General features: G+C 40.0%; 1 protein-coding gene across 2 annotated transcripts; it reads right to left on the bottom strand.

Moving 5' to 3' along the window:
• Positions 1 to 215: 215 nt before the first annotated feature.
• lgals2b (lectin, galactoside-binding, soluble, 2b) lies at positions 216 to 16990 on the bottom strand. 2 transcript variants are annotated; one of them, XM_062996903.1, is made up of 4 exons: positions 16961 to 16990; positions 5741 to 5820; positions 4157 to 4325; positions 216 to 469 (listed from the first exon to the last, which is right to left on the bottom strand). In XM_062996903.1, the coding sequence occupies exons 1-4, from the start codon at positions 16964 to 16966 to the stop codon at positions 323 to 325; spliced, it is 402 nt and encodes a 133-aa protein (XP_062852973.1). In that variant the 5' UTR covers positions 16967 to 16990; the 3' UTR covers positions 216 to 322. The 2 variants fall into 2 exon arrangements, with proteins under 2 accessions (XP_062852973.1, XP_062852975.1); XM_062996905.1 differs by lacking the exon at positions 16961 to 16990 and adding an exon at positions 8974 to 9055.
• Positions 16991 to 17365: the final 375 nt, after the last annotated feature.

The following is a 17365-nucleotide window of genomic DNA, read 5'->3' as shown; positions in this document are numbered from 1 at the left end:
AAGGACAATTTAACAGAGTACAAGTATAACACATTTTAATTGACATGACAAAAGTAACTGATAATGTAGCAAAAGAGGACAGTTGTACAAAATCATTGTTCTTATGCAAAAGCATGCTATTTGTTATGAGAAATTTAATAATAATCTGAAAAAAGGAACTAAAGTGACTGAAAAAAAACTTTTAAATTGAATAAAAACGCAAATGTAGACATCTCTTTAAATGAGTTTTATTGGCAAATCTCAGCTCTAGACCAGCACTTTCACTCCAGCCTCAGTGTTGTGTAACCATACTGATGCGTATGAGCAAAATCACTTTTCACAATTACTTGATCTTGATGCCCTGAACCTTCACATCACCCTGCACATCAATGTACTTAAAGCTGTCGTCTCCAAAGCGGTTCGGGAAGCTCATCATTGTGCCGTTGGGAAGCTTAATATAAAACTGGTCATTATTGAAGCTGATCACCACCTGTTAGATAGAAGATGGGCAACCAAAAATATTGAGATTACTGCTTCTGACAAAAGAAAACATTATTTTATTTTTCCTAGTGATTTGAGTAATATGTGAAATGTGTGAAACAAAGTTAGGGAACCAGTGTGATGTGGACCATGTGAATTTTCTAGAAAAGTGACCCACCCTGATGGCATAAGTTACCCATGGGCTTTCTCTCTCTTGCCTTTGGTATTGCAATTTTGTCACATTGTAATGTTTTATTTAATGATATTTAATCATTTAAAGGACACGTCACAGTAAACAAAACACACTTTGTAAAATACAATTCTATAAATCAAAGAAATAAAATGCAATGAATTTGACATAACTGGTTATACCTTGACCTTTATTGCTGTGGTGTAATTGCTGTGGTGTAATTGCTGACCACAGCATATGTATTGTATTTAAATGAGAATTTTAAATAGGCCAGTCCAGAACTTAAATTTTATATAACAGGATGGATTGTGCTGGGTGTTGCCCTGCATCTTCAAGAATTAAAAGTGAACCCAGTTTGCAGGATGTTTAACCCAAGGTAGAACAATACTGTGGATAAAAAGCCACAAAGAGCAATGGAAAACTAAAACAGTGGCCAAAATAACAAAAACAAAGTAACAAATGAAAGACACAAAATCATCTGCAGCCCACAACAGAGAAAGTGGATAGCAAAGGGATAGAGCAAAAATAAAAACTGGTTGTCACAATATGGCAAGCTGCTCAGTGCACCTGGGATAACACAGTTCTTGGAAAAGGGGCAAGAAAGAAACCCAGAGCAAGTCAAGGACAGCAATGCATGAGCAGAACCCCACCATGTGGCACATCTGGTGCCTAGCGTGGGTCCAAACGTGGGCCTGCTCTGGAAATGGGCCATCACACCAACTCTGGGGCAGCTTGCTCATCCAGGGTGGTCTACTTGAGGTGCCTGAAAAGTGCTATGACACTGGCATGGGCTGATTTCTCAGAAAGAGATAAAATTGTGCAGAAAACTGGACCAAGTCTGGCATCAAGGTTTCAGAAAAAGCAAGTTGTCAACAGAGGAGCTGGAAAATCTGTGAGCAAGAAACTCTGAGAAATATAAATACTTCCACCTGGACACAGACACAGGTGGCTGAAGTAATTGTGTTTACTGTAATACTATGTGCCAAATGTAATAAAATCATAACCCAAATATATATATATATTTTTTTAGTTTATAACTAATTACAAATGATACAATTCTTTCAGTGAACGTTAATAACCAGTATAAGATAACAAGAATATAAGTGCATGACTTGTTTTATACGCTGTCATAAATCAAATTGCTAATGTAAATTTTAAACCCTGATACAAAGGTCAAACTGTTTAACGTCATTTATAGCTTTATAGATAACAAAGGAGTAGTAACAGTATGGTCATATAGGTGCACACAAAACGTCTCAGTTAAAAATGTATTTCAATTTACACCTAGTTTAGCACAGTAAAATGTGAATAAAGTAAAAACAAAAAATGTAAGAAATAATTAGTGCCTTTGTTACTTAGTCAATCAGTTTACCCTATTAAATTGGGAAGACACTTGGAAAGAAACACACCCTGGATTAATTTCAGTCAGCCCTGGATAATATTAATCTCACTCAACTAGAACCTTACCATCAGGGTTAAAAAGCAATTTGAAGGCCTGAATTAAAGTAAGAAATATTATTTTGAAATACAGCCAATTTGGAACATTGGTAAATCTACCCAGGAGTGGGTCACCAGCTTATTGTTGTTAACAACAATATCAAAATACAAGGCAGCACAGTGGCCAGCACTGTCGCCTCACAGCAAGAAGGTCCTGGGTTTGATCGTGTGGAGTTGTGTGGAGTTTGCATGTTCTCCCCGTGTTTGTGTGGGTTTCCTCCGGGTGCTCCGGTTTCCTCACACAGTCCAAAGACGTGAGGTGAATTGGAGACGCTAAATTGTCCAAGACTGTGTTGGATATAACCTTGTGAACTGATGAATCTTGTGTAATGAGTAACCACCGTCTCTGTCATGAATGTAACCAAAGTGTAAATCATGAAAAACCTTGTAGCCTAGTGGTTAAGGTACTGGACTAGTAAGCAGAAGGTTGCTGGTTCAAACCCCACAACTGCCAGGTTGCCACTGTTGGGCCCTTGAGCAAGACCCTTAACCCTCACTTGCTTAGACTGTATAATGTAAGTCGCTTTGGATAAAAGCGTCTGCTAAATGCTGAAAATGTAAATGTAAAAATCCCAACAAACAAACAAACAATCCCAAAATACAGAAATACATGTTGTTTTTACTATTACAAGTAAATTTACATTGTTACAATCAAACTTAATTATTAAAACAAATAAATCAAAGTACTGTCCATCTGAGAAACCTGACAGATTAACCTTCCTGTCTTGATGCAAGCTCAGTCTAAATAGTCTCCTTTTTGGCAAATACAATGGCAAGCGTGTGTATAATTATGTATGTATGTAAACAAAAAATAGACAGTGTTTCTTACATTGACTGTCAAATGCAGATTTGCATATTTCTTCCTCTACAGTGCATAATGTCATTAAAAGATTTAAGGAATCTGGAGGAATTTCAGTGCATAAAAGTCAAGGGCGCAAGCTTAAGCTGAACACCCGTGATCTTTGATCCCTCAGATGGCACTGTATTAAGAACCGTCATTCATTAATAGATGATATATATAACCACAAGGGATTACTTTTACAATCGCAGGACACCGAAACACCCAAAACACTTTATCACTTGGTATTCCCAAAGCCAAAATGTCTTTTAAGTGTTGTGAGAAGGAATGGCAACATTACAAAGTAGGGATGTAAGGATTCACCACAAGACGATTCAAATTGATTTAACATGTAAAATGAATCGATATTCACTTTAAACAGCAAAGGGCACTGGCGCAATACACCTCGCCTGGTTAACGTCACTGGCGCTATACGCCTGGTTGCCAAATTCGGGGGTTTTCAGCCAAATTGGGATAATTCAAAATTAAATAAATTCAAATTTATTTATAAATATAAATATAAATATATATAAATATAAATATATAATAATAAATATAATAAATATATAAATATAATTAAAAAAGGGCATTCATTATTTAGATAAGTAAAAGATAATCAAGGAAACTTTGTCATAATTTGTCTTCAATTTCAGATTTAAAAATCAAGAAAAATTTTATCATGAACCCAGTATCGTGAATCGCATCGCATCGTAGGTAGAGTGTATCGTTACATCCCTATTACAAAGTGGTAAATGCTTGACTATTCCAACCTTTTGGAATGTGTTGCAGGCCTGAAGTTGATCAGACAAAACATGAAGCGTAATAAAAGTCAAAGTACATGTAAGAAACACTACATTTTGATATTTATGCTATTTAATTCTATTAGTATTTTTCATACTGTCCCAACTTTTTCTGATTTGGAGTTGTACATATGCTGTAGTAATTATGTACAAGTGATGCTAACGATGGTGCAAAAGTGCGTTATCTAATAGACCAGTGGTTGGTTGAACGCATTTGCTGATGAAATCTTTTAAATGTATTGTGTTTATGGATTATTATAAAATTGTTAGAACACATTTATTGATGTGAAACAATCAACATCCTGCTGCTGTTCAAAAGTTAGTTTATAGTAATAAATGATTCAGTAGTAATTTTAGGTGAGTTCTGATTACCTTAAAGGATTCACCCTCGTCAAAAGGGAAGCTGTTCTCAAGCTGCTCTTCACCCCATCCTCCTCTATTAGAGTTACACACAATCACTTTGCTGCCAGCGTCATGAACAAATCTGGGGTTGAAATGGAGCGCTATGTTGTCAGAGTCATGACCAATGTTAACAGAGAACCTAAAAGAGAGAGGTTAGAATAAAGAGGTTATTATTCAGCTGTTTAATACAATAGACATACATACAAACTGTCAGGCAGACAGACAAGCAACATTAGAACTTTGTGGACTTATCTTCTGACCTCTGACTTAACAAATCTGACTCAATATTAGATGTATGTACACACACCTTCTGATTCACTAGTTTTGCTATTTTAATCAAACATATTGCTAACAGGTGCACAGTAAGATCCAATGCCATTTCCAAAAAAGCACTTTTCCACTAGCATAGTGCCAGTGCTGGTGCCAAAATTACAAATGGTTTGGTGCTTTTACACAGCATAATAACATTAAAATGGCAAACTGGACAGAAAAATGGGTCTTTCAGGCCCCATAATTCTGCTGGTCTGGACCCAGTGAACTTTTGACGCAGGCGGTCGATGGTAGGGAAGGGGGGTTCTAGTGTCACCATAGTAAAAATTTTTACCCATCTTTCCACCATTCACAACTAAAAGCAAGAAAACAGCAGCAAAAAAAACAGCAGTTATGAATCATCATTGTTCTCTGGAAAAAACAAACACATTACTTGAGATATGGTCCTCACAAAAAATAGTTAAACTAAGAACCAGTGCCAGTGCCGCCACGTAACCTGATGTGTATGACCACATGTAATATGCATATTATGATCATGCACATAAATAGAAATCATAAACAATAAGTGCCCACTAAGGTAACATAATTTCACAGTCAAACATGTTGGTGCAACATGCTGTGTAATAACTGTATACAGTCATAACAGATAAAGCAAACAAAGCACTTGGCTTTTGTCTTTGACAGAATTTTTGTCTATGGCAATGTCTTTGTGCCGCACACTGATGCTAACATATTGAAAAGATAAGTCTTCTGACTCCAGTTTCTGGATGATGAAATACCCACATTTACAGACATAAGAGTTTTTAAAAGATTCACTAGATTGTAAGAACTGGCACTTGGTTGGTGGAAGAGTGATGCCAGTCACCAGCTCAGATTCTGGCTATTAAAGCAATGTCAGGGCATTTGTAGCCCAGCAGTTAAGGTGCTGGACTAGTAACCAAAAGGTTGCTCGTTCAAGCCCCACCACTGCCAGGTTGCCACTGTTGGGCCCTTAAGCAAGGCCCTTAAACCCACAATTTACTGTCACAGTACTGTAAGTAGCTTTGAATAAAAGCATTTACTAAGTGCTGAAAATGTAAATGTCAGCTCAAGAACTGTTCATCAAAACTTAATGGATTGGGTTTCCATAGCCAAGTAGCCAAGGGAATGGAATGTCCACAAGCTTAAGATCAAGTGTCCACATACTTTTGGTCATACAGCATATACCATTCAGGTATACACATACTTTTTCAAATTAGCTTCATACGAAGGTTAATCAAACATTCCTTATTTGTAAGTACTTACACTTTCGAGCTGGATTTGGTTTTTCCAGAGATGGTCAACTCCTGACCAGCCTTAAAGGACATGTCCTTAACAGTGAACACCTGAAGAAAACACGCTGAGGTTAAGACCAGCCATCTATGTCTTATTCATTGCAAATATATACACATACCTGTATATATTTTTTTTCATTGCATCAAGTTGGTAAACACTACAGCAATTTTTGAACAGGTCTTAGTGTTGTAAATCGAAAACATACATGAAGTTCAAGCTTTCAGGCAAAAGGGGAAAAAATTCACTAATTCTTTCTGAACAGATTAACAGTTCCTGCTAAAAAAGCATATCAATTAAACAAAAACACCACCACCATATTTCGCAGCTTGCCTAACGTGTCTTCACAGATTTATTTCTTATACACAGCTCATATATCAAAGCTGGGCGGCACGGTGGCTAAGTGGGTAGCAATGTTGCCTCACAGCAAGAGCGTCCTGGGTTCGTTCCCCAGGTGGGGCGGTCCGGGTCCTTTCTGTGCGGAGTTTGCATGTTCTCCCCATGTCCGTGTGGGTTTCCTCCGGGTGCTCCGGTTCCCTCCCACAGTCCAAAGACATGCAAGTGTCCCGACTCATGTGTTGACACAGTGTCATGAAGACTTTTTTTGGTTTAACACCTTGGATTGGTTGACACATAACCATTACATTCAGTTGCAGCAACTGGCTTATGCATGCTAGTTTGTTTCCAAGACGGCCTGATCGAGATGAGCAAGTTATCATTTTTTAGCAAATAAAACACCTGATCTATAAATTTCCTGCTTTACTCATGGCCATGTGGGTTTCCTCCATGTTTTCTAGTTTCCTTATGATGGAGTGGGCGATGTATATACAAGGGGTTGGACAATGAAACTGAAACACCTGTCATTTTAGTGTGGGAAGTTTCATGGCTAAATTGGACCAGTCTGGTGGCCAATCTTCATTAATTGCACATTGCACCAGTAAGAGCAGAGTGTGAAGGTTCAATTAGCAGGGTAAGAGCACAGTTTTGCTCAAAATATTGCAATGCACACAACATTATGGGTGACATACCAGAGTTCAAAAGAGGACAAATTGTTGGTGCACGTCTTGCTGGCGCATCTGTGACCAAGACAGCAAGTCTTTGTGATGTATCAAGAGCCACGGTATCCAGGGTAATGTCAGCATACCACCAAGAAGGACAAACCACATCCAACAGGATTAACTGTGGACGCAAGAGGAAGCTGTCTGAAAGGGATGTTCGGGTGCTAACCCGGATTGTATCCAAAAAACATAAAACCTCGGCTGCCCAAATCACGGCAGAATTAAATGTGCACCTCAACTCTCCTGTTTCCACCAGAACTGTCCGTCGGGAGCTCCACAGGGTCAATATACACGGCCGGGCTGCTATAGCCAAACCTTTGGTCACTCGTGCCAATGCCAAACGTCGGTTTCAATGGTGCAAGGAGCGCAAATATTGGGCTGTGGACAATGTGAAACATGTATTGTTCTCTGATGAGTCCACCTTTACTGTTTTCCCCACATCCGGGAGAGTTAAGGTGTGGAGAAGCCCCAAAGAAGCGTACCACCCAGACTGTTGCATGCCCAGAGTGAAGCATGGGGGTGGATCAGTGATGGTTTGGGCTGCCATATCATGGCATTCCCTTGGCCCAATACTTGTGCTAGATGGGCGCGTCACTGCCAAGGACTACCGAACCATTCTGGAGGACCATGTGCATCCAATGGTTCAAACATTGTATCCTGAAGGCGGTGCCGTGTATCAGGATGACAATGCACCAATACACACAGCAAGACTGGTGAAAGATTGGTTTGATGAACATGAAAGTGAAGTTGAACATCTCCCATGGCCTGCACAGTCACCAGATCTAAATATTATTGAGCCACTTTGGGGTGTTTTGGAGAAGCGAGTCAGGAAACGTTTTCCTCCACCAGCATCACGTAGTGACCTGGCCACTATCCTGCAAGAAGAATGGCTTAAAATCCCTCTGACCACTGTGCAGGACTTGTATATGTCATTTCCAAGACGAATTGACGCTGTATTGGCCGCAAAAGGAGGCCCTACACCATACTAATAAATTATTGTGGTCTAAAACCAGGTGTTTCAGTTTCATTGTCCAACCCCTGTATATCAGAGAATGAGAAAAAAAGAACTGTAAATGGGCAGTTTTAAAGCACCCAGTTTGCATGTTCTCCCTCAGTCTGTTTGGGTTTCCTCTAGGCTCTCCAGTTTCATCTCAGACCTCAAAAGACATGCAGTCAGGTTAATTGGAGCTAGTGAAAATTGCCCTATGTGTGTGTGTGTGTGTGTGTGTGTGTGTGTGTTTGCCCTGTGATTGACCTGTCCAGGGTGTTTCCAAACTTAAGGTGGTGGTAAAACAGACAATGCATGAATAAACCAGCCAACACACTGATAATCATCACATGAACAAAAGGGAAGTGATCCTGCACCAGCATATTTTCTTATCATTTCAGGTGTGGAAGGTAAATGTGTACTGTATTAGTGGAAGTTTCAGGACAAGGTTTATTGAGGGTAAACTATGGTGTCAGTGGTGTGAGGAGTGTTATCTGTATTTATTATCTCTATATCTATATGTTATCTACCCTGCCAAGCCCAGTGTTAATAATCAACATATTTTACTGCATCAATTCACTGGCACCTGGAGGAAAAGGTGTAGTTCAAATACTCGACTAATCAAAGCGGTGTCTAACATTAAAATGCATCTATTTTGTGTATAATCACATGAATTAATGCAAAAAACATAAGGAACTACAGTGCAGTACCCTAATAGTGTGATCTTTAAGTATAGTTCAACCTTTAAGGCACTTATGAAAAATTAAATATTTCATTCATTTATTCATTTCATTCAAACCATAGCCCAATCATTGTCCTCTCTTAGACTGCTGTTCTTTAAGTCCTTTAAGTCCTTCCACATGAACTGCATTATGAGTTTCAACTTCAAGCCTTTTTACAATCTCAAATCAACATAACCTGATCATTCGGTTTATTTTGAGCTAAACAATACTATCCAGGTCTAATGACAAATTGCTAAATCGACTCTGATGCTTACTACTCCATCCCATTTCTGTTCCATTACTGTCATGTTAGACATTCATACATTATTAAATATTAGCTGTATATTATAAATGATTAGCTTTGTAAGTCATTTCTAACAAGACATAAAAATAATGTAATAATGAAAGAGTAAAAAGATTTAAACGCAAAGCACTCACCATGTTGTCAGTAATGTGGTGGAGGTTCAAGCAGAAATGTTAGTGAATGTGTAACTATCTTTATAATGGTATGAGGAACCTGGAGGTGTGATCTACTCATCCAGCATCCAATGAAAATGTAAAGAGAAAGAACATTCACACCAATTATAATCTACCAATCACTGTCTTTAAAAAATAGCAGTAATCACTCACTCACTTTGTTAACCGCTTATCCAATCAGGGTCGCGGGGGGTGCTGGAGTCTATCCCAGCTTTTCAATGGGCGCAAGGCACACAGTAACACCCTGGACGGGGCACCAGTCCATCGCAGGGCAGACACATATACACACAACGATTTACCTATAGGTGTCTGTTTTCAGTTAACCTGCATGTTTTTGGACTGTGGGACGAAACCGGAGCTCCCGAAGGAAACCCACACAGACACAGGGAGAACATGCAAAATCCACACAGAAAGGACCAGGACCGCCCCACCTGGAAATCGAACCCAGGACCTTCTTGCTGTGAGGCGTCAGGGCTACCCACCGAGCTACTGTGCCACCCTAGCAGTAATCAATACGTTTTAAATAAATGAAGTCTTGTTTTATTAAGTTATGATTAATATAAATACATCTGACTTGTAATGGTATAGTGCAAAGCATGCAGTTGAGATAATAATATTAATAATAATAGTAATATATTTTAATTTATAAAATACTGTTCACTAAATAAAACAATACTACACTATTATACACTAAATTAAAACATGTTTAATCAGGTTTTTTCATGTACTGACCACACACACACACACACACATAATTAATAAATAGTAGTGGCATCCCACCCATTTTTGTAACATTTATTAAAATTAGATATCACCATTTATTAATGTTACAAAAAATACTGGGTGGAAATGAAGTGTCATTACTTTGCAAATAAATTCAACATAGCACAATGGATGATACAGACAAATGTATATGGTCACTTGACCATAGGCTTGGCGGACATCTCACTCCGAATCCATGGGCCTTATACTGCAGGTATCTGGCCTTGCACCTGTCACTAAGCATAATAGGAACCTTATTATTTAAAAATAAGAGGCGTCCAGGTGGCGCAGTGCGATATTCCACTATCACATCAGTGCCGAGATTCTTAACTCCTCGGTTTAAAACACGGCGTTGCCACCAGTCAGCTTGGTGCCATCTAGCGGGCATCACTGGCAGTGCCTGCAGCAGACACGGTTCTGCTAAAGCGGGATAACCGGACTATGTGGGTGGGGTCTTCAAACGCTGTGTGAGGACCCTAATTGGCAGATAGAGAGGCGCCTGTGCAGAGTGCATAGGTAAAAAGGGTTCCGCTAAGGACTGCGCATGGGTCGGAGGAGGCGTGACCAGCAATATACCCACCTCGACTGCAATCAGGGATCCCCCAGCAGCGGAAGACAAATTGACTATGCTAAATTGGGAGAAAATGCGTAAATAAAATAGAAAAAAAAAATGAGTAGGCAAAGTTTGGCAATAACCCTGGTACTTTTTTGCAGACATCAGAGAAGCACTTTTTTTTACCTTTTGTCAAGCAATGGTTTCCTTCTTTCTACCCGCCTAAAGAGTAAATTGTCACCTAATCTTTTTTATGTCAGTATCATGAACACTGACTTGAGGGTAGAAATGTCTGTGGGTATTTAGACATTTTCTAATGTCTTTGTGACTTTCTGTATAGGTTTGTGTTAAGCCTTTAAAAATAACTGTTTAGCCAGCCCACATTGTTCCAAGTTTTCCTTTCTTTTACCATGTGCCTGTTGCTGACAAACATTCAACAACAGGCACAAGCCAATAGGGAGCAATTACTGTTTTACACCATTGTAGTATATTGTTTAAAGTCTTGAGTAAACTTAATATGTCTTACATACTGTATGTCTATGCATTGTTTTATAACGTGTTCCTAAAACATACAGATGGTGGACTGAATGATTAAAATTGTGAGTGAGTGTTGCTTTGTAATGGATTGGTGCTGTGTTCAGGGTGTGGTCCAGTGTTGCTCCAGTGTTTCCCAGATGAATAAAGAGCAAAGGTGGAGCCAAAAGGTGGAACCAGGGTGACAGTATCTACCAACAGCATTTGACTTGGCACTGTTGGATCCACCTAAATTTTTCTTAAAGTGCACCAACCTCACTTTCTTAACCACTTACTGTATGTTTCTGGAAGGTGAAAGGAAACCGTACCAGTTTTACACTAGTTTTATAGCTCAGAGTCATAAAACATATTGACTCATTCCACACTCCTGTGTATTTAGTAAAGGACAAAGGTTGCATAAGTCATCAAAAACAGATCTGCTGTCTCTGAGGACAACGGTATGTAAAACTGAGTGGCAGGTATGGACACACTAAACACCCTCTACTATAATCAATAATGCACAGAGACTAATGAATCATACTGGAGTGAATCAGATTGAAAAGATGTGCAGTTAAGAGAAACGAGTATTGAGTTAGACATATAACTGCTTCAAATTTTACAGATTACTTCTAATTACTGTATTTAGAAACACACTACAGTACATGCACAAAAGTATGTGAACACTCTTCTTATTGTCAGAATACACACATACATACACAAAATTTAAATACGTCTCAGGAGATCAATAAAATAAAATAAAAGTATATAAATACATAATTCTGCCTGAATACAGTTTTGGGATTTATAGTGAATGTTTAATATTGGTAATAAAATTGGTGACACTTTTACTGAATAAAGACTAAACAAATATTAACAAAATCTCACTGAACTGAAGTGTTCAAGCTGAAGTTTAAAGTTCCACTGTCACACAGTAGCTACAGATTGTAGACAACCATGCCAGATATGAAAATAATCATTTGTCCTAGAGGCTTTTAATCAAATACAATGTGAAGCAAATGTGCTGAATTATTTTTATTTAATAAACAGCACTTCTAGTTCTTCTACTTCACATTACTAAGTATGTTTGTATGTTTATTAGAAATCTAAACAAAATGTATACATTTGTAAACATAATTGGGTACCCTTGAGGAATTATTTTGGTCTTAAAATTAACTCTTAGTACTGATATGGACAACCTTGTTGTTTTACCGAGATGCCCTGGCTGAATCTAAACATGCCATTATTTAAACTAACTCTTTATATTTTTCTATTTTATTAAAGAATAGTAGAAATAATCATATATTTCTCTTCAATAAAGTGTCCAAACTCACTAGAAATGTCACAAAGTCTGAATCTAAAATATCGTCTGACTGTACTAGCAATGATTTGCTGATCTACTTTATTATTAATATTATTTTGGATACATGTGCTAATTACACCCTGATATCAAACCTGCCTGTTGTCTGTAAGATAAAAATAAGCACAGTAACAGTATTTTATGTGTAACTTTTGTGAAATTTTATACAGTTTTAATCAGTACTTAGACTCAGCTAAGTTAATTATCTATTAATGTCCTTTTTGGTCCTGTGTTCTGTTTTTGATACTACAGTGGGGCCAAAAAGTATTTAGTCAGCCACCATTGTGCAAGTTCTCCTACTTAGAAAGATGAGAGAGGTCTGTAATTTTCATCATAGGTACACTTCAACTATGAGAGATAAAATGAGAAAAAAAATCCAGGAAATCACATTGTAGGATTTTTTAAGAATTTATTTGTAAATTATGGTGGAAAATAAGTATTTGGTCAATAACAAAAGTTCAACTCAATACTTTGTAACATAACCTTTGTTGGCAATGACAGAGGTCAAACGTTTCCTGTAAGCCTTCACCAGGTTTGCACACACTGTAGCTGGTATTTTGGCCCATTCCTCCATGCAGATCTCCTCTAGAGCAGTGATGTTTTGGGGCTGTCGCTAGACAACACGGACTTTCAACTCCCTCCACAAATTTTTTTTTAATGGGGTTGAGGTCTGGAGACTGGCTAGGCCACTCCAGGACCTTGAAATGCTTTTTAAGGAGCCACTCCTTCGTTGCCCAAGCGGTGTGTTTGGGATCATTGTCATGCTGGAAGACCCAGCCACGTTCCATCTTCAATGCTCTCACTGATGGAAGGAGGTTTTGGCTTAAAATCTCACGATACATGGCCCCGTTCATTCTTCCCTTAACACGGATCAGTCGTCCTGTCCCCTTTACAGAAAAAAAGACCCAAAGCATGATGTTTCCACCCCCATGCTTCACAGTAGGTATGGTGTTCTTGGGATGCAAAAAGTTCCATTTTGGTTTCATCTGACCACATGATATTCTCCCAATCCTCCTCTGGATCATCCATATGCTCTCTGGCAAACTTCAGATGGACCTGGACATGTACTGGCTTAAGCAGGGGGACACGCCTGGCACTGCAGGATTTGAGTCCCTCTCGGCGTAGTGTGTTACTGATGGTAGCCTTTGTTACTTTGGTCCCAGCTCTCTGCAGGTCATTCATCAGGTCCCTCCGTGTGGAAACTTCACTCCTGTGAATGTACACATTCATCCATTGAATTCCATGCTATTACTGTTACTTTTCCAATTACTCTTCATATCGTTGTCATCTACAGACCACCAGGCTCATTGGGAGACTTCATAGAAGAGCTGGAGTTTCTTCCCTTCAGATGGAACTCCTCTGACTCTTCTTGGTGACTTTAATCTCCCTACACTTCAGTCCTCCTGTCTTCTTCCTCTTCTTTCATCTTTCGATCTCCTCTTTAACCATAGCCCTCCGACACACAAAGGAGGCAATCTTCTGGACCTGGTCTTCAGCCGTCCAGCTTCTGTTCTGGACCTCACCGTCACCCCACTTCACCTCTCCGACCATCACTTTGTGTCCTTCTCTCTCCATCTCCCAACTCTTTCTACCTCCAACCACACTTACACCCTTAAAACACGCCCTAATCTTCACTCTTTATCTTCCTCCTTGCTGCTCTCCAACATCCTAACTTCACTACCTAACCCTGACATGCTTGCTACCCTTCCACTCAACTCCGCAACTAATACTCTACTCTCTTCTCTTTCAACATCCCTCGATCAGCTCAGTCCTCTTACCCTCAAACGAGGAAAACCTTCTCACCATGCTCTTTGGCTTTCAGATGCATTGCGCAGCAGCAGAAGAGAATTAAGGGCAGCTGAGAGAAAGTGGAGGAAATCTAAGCTCAGTGTGGATCTCCACTCCTACCACGATCTGCTGTCCAGGTTCTCATCTGGCGTGACTGCTGCAAAAACATCTTTTTACAAAGCCAAGCTTGAACAATCTGCTGCTGACCCACGTAAGCTTCATGCTATCTTTTCCTCTCTTCTTCTGCCTCTCTCACTGCTACTGACTTTGCAACATTCTTTCAGGACAAGATTGACAAAATCAATCAGTCCTTCTCTCCGACTGACCCACTTTCAACTGACCCTCAACCCACCAACACACTCACCAGCTTCACCCCACTCACCATGGATGAGGTTGCACAGCTCCTCTCATCCAGCAATCCCACCACATGCACACTCGACCCTATACCATCCACCATCCTTAAAGACATCTCACAGGACCTAATCCCCTTCATCACACCCATCATCAACAACTCCCTGACATCAGGTGTTGTCCCTACTGCTTTTAAAAAGGCATTCCCCTTCTTAAAAAACCTACACTAGACACTACAGACATTAACAACTACAGACCTGTCTCACTCCTCTCTTTTCTATCCAAAATTCTTGAACGTGCTGTCTATAACCAACTATCTGCCTTTCTTACTCAGAATGACCTCAACGATCCGTACCAGTCTGGCTTCAAGGCAGCGCATTCTACGGAAACAGCACTTGTAGCTGTTACTGAGAAGCTTCATGCAGCCAAAGCAGCCAAACTGTCATTGGTCCTCATTCTTCTTGACCTCTCTGCAGCCTTCAACACAGTGAATCACGGCATTCTCTTGTCCACTCTCTCCAACCTTGGAGTAACAGGTTCAGCATGGCAATGGATGACCTCCTACCTTGAAGGGCGCTCCTACCAAGTGTCATGGAGGGGATCCATAACTCCCCCATGCACTCTCTCAACCGGTATTCCTCAGGGCTCTGTACTTGGCCCACTTCTTTTCTCTATCTACACCCGCTCTCTGGGTAAGGTCATAGCCTCCCATGGCTTCTCCTACCACTCCTATGCAGATGACACTCAGCTCGTTCTGTCATTTCCTCCTCCAGACAGACAAGTCTCAGCTCGCATCTCAGCATGTCTGCGAGATATCTCACAATGGATGTCAGCTCATCATCTGAAACTTAATCCCAGCAAGACAGAGATGTTGCTCATTCCCGGAGATCAGTCTCCAACCCAGGACCTTCTCATTTCTCTTGATGACTCCCAGATCAGACCATCTGATAATGTAAGAAGCCTTGGTGTTGTCCTGGATAACCAGCTGACCTTCTCTCCTTACATAGCCCACATGACAAGATCGTGCCGGTTCCTCCTGTACAACATCAGGAAGATCCGACCATTTCTCTCCAGGGAAGCTACCCAGATTCTGGTCCAATCACTTGTAATCTCACGGTTGGACTACTGCAACTCCATCCTGGCAGGAGCTCCCATGTCCACCATTAAACCCTGCAGCTCATTCAAAATGCAGCTGCCCGTCTGTTTTTTAACCACACTGCCACATCACCCCACTGCTGCGTTCTCTTCACTGGCTTCCTGTAGCTGCACGCATTCAGTTTAAAACACTGATGCTCGCCTACAAAGCCAAAAATGGACCAGCCCCAAGCTACCTTCGAGGCCTAATCAAACCCCGCTCTGTACCACGCAACCTCCGAGCCACTAGTCTCGCTCGACTTGAGCCTCCACCCAGGACTAAAGGAAGACAAGCATCAAGGCTCTTCTCTGTTCTAGCACCCAAGTGGTGGAATGAACTTCCTCTGTCTGTCCGAACATCTGAGTCTCTTGCTGTCTTTAAAAAAACGATTAAAAACCCACCTTTTTACTAAACACTTAAGCTGACTTGTACCTATTTACTAACATTTTTTTCAATTTCCAAAAAAAAAAAAAAAAAACACTTTGGTTCTAACAGGTTTCAGGAGATTTGTGTTATTTTACTGTTGTTTACTAAAACTTGAGAAATGAAATGTTTACTATGGAAGCACTTCTGTAAGTCACTCTGGATAAGAGCGTCTGCTAAATGCAGAAAATGTAAATGTAAAAATGTAGTTCTGGAATTTTTGCTCACCGTTCTCATGATCATTTTGACCCCACGGGATGAGACCTTGCGTGGGGCCCCAGATCGAGGGAGATTATCAATGGTCTTGTATGTCTTCCATTTTCTTACAATTGCTCCCACAGTTGATTTATTCACACCAACCTGCTTGCCTATTGTAGATTCACTCTTCCCAGCCTGGTGCAGGTCTACAGTTTTCTTCCTGGTGTCCTTCGACAGCTCTTTGGTCTTGGCCATGGTTGAGTTTGGAGTCTGACTGTTTGAGGCTGTGGACAGGTGTCTTTTATACAGATAACGAGGTCAAACAGGTGCCATTAATACAGGTAACGAGTGGAGGACAGAAGAGCTTCTTAAAGAAGAAGTTACAGGTCTGTGAGAACCAGAAATCTTGCTTGTTTGTGGGTGACCAAATACTTATTTTCCACCATAATTTACAAATAAATTCTTTAAAAATCCTACAATGTGATTTCCTGGATTTTTTTTCTCATTTTGTCTCTCATAGTGGAAGTGTACCTATGATGAAAATTACAGACCTCTCTCATCTTTCTAAGTAGGAGAACTTGTACAATTAGTGGCTGACTAAATACTTTTTGGCCCCACTGTATATATCATAATATTTTACTGGATAGGCTAGAAAACGCAGTAGACTTGCTCTCTTGTTTTAAAACCTATCTGACTGACTGCTACAAATTTGTCCATGTAAATAATAAATGCTCTAAAACTACAAAGGTATGGTGTTCCACAGGGGTCGGAATTGGGACCTCTATTATCTACACTGTAAATGCTTCCATTAGGAAAAATATATATAAACATGGCATTTATTTCCATTGCTATGCATAAACTCAGTTACCTTCATTTTTTTTGCGGAAGTTTTGTGTGTGGAATTTCTGCTTATTCTTGTTTTATTCAAAACGTCAGCTGCTGACTCTCCTCAGACAGATCTGGACTACAGGCAGGCCAGTAAATCACACACACTCCGTGTCTACAAAGCCACACTGTTGTGGCACACAGAATAAGTCCTGGCATTGTCTTGGACATCAACTTGATGACAGCAATGATGGCTCAGTTTATTTTTTTGCCCCTAGTAAAATGTTCGCTGTTACTATGCACATGGGTCCTGCTTTCTCTGTCCACCCAGCGTCACTTTGGTACTAACACAGATGCCCTCAAAAGCCATGCTGGCAATCATTAGCTTACCTTGAGTGATGTTTACACATGGGATGAAAGGTTACTTTCAGTAATGTACTATCCAGCC

This window comes from Trichomycterus rosablanca, chromosome 6 (genome assembly GCF_030014385.1).
Source record: "Trichomycterus rosablanca isolate fTriRos1 chromosome 6, fTriRos1.hap1, whole genome shotgun sequence".
NCBI classification, from domain to species: domain Eukaryota; kingdom Metazoa; phylum Chordata; class Actinopteri; order Siluriformes; family Trichomycteridae; genus Trichomycterus; species Trichomycterus rosablanca.
Note: the sequence above shows the minus strand (reverse complement) of the source record. Positions and strands in the feature narration are given on the sequence as shown.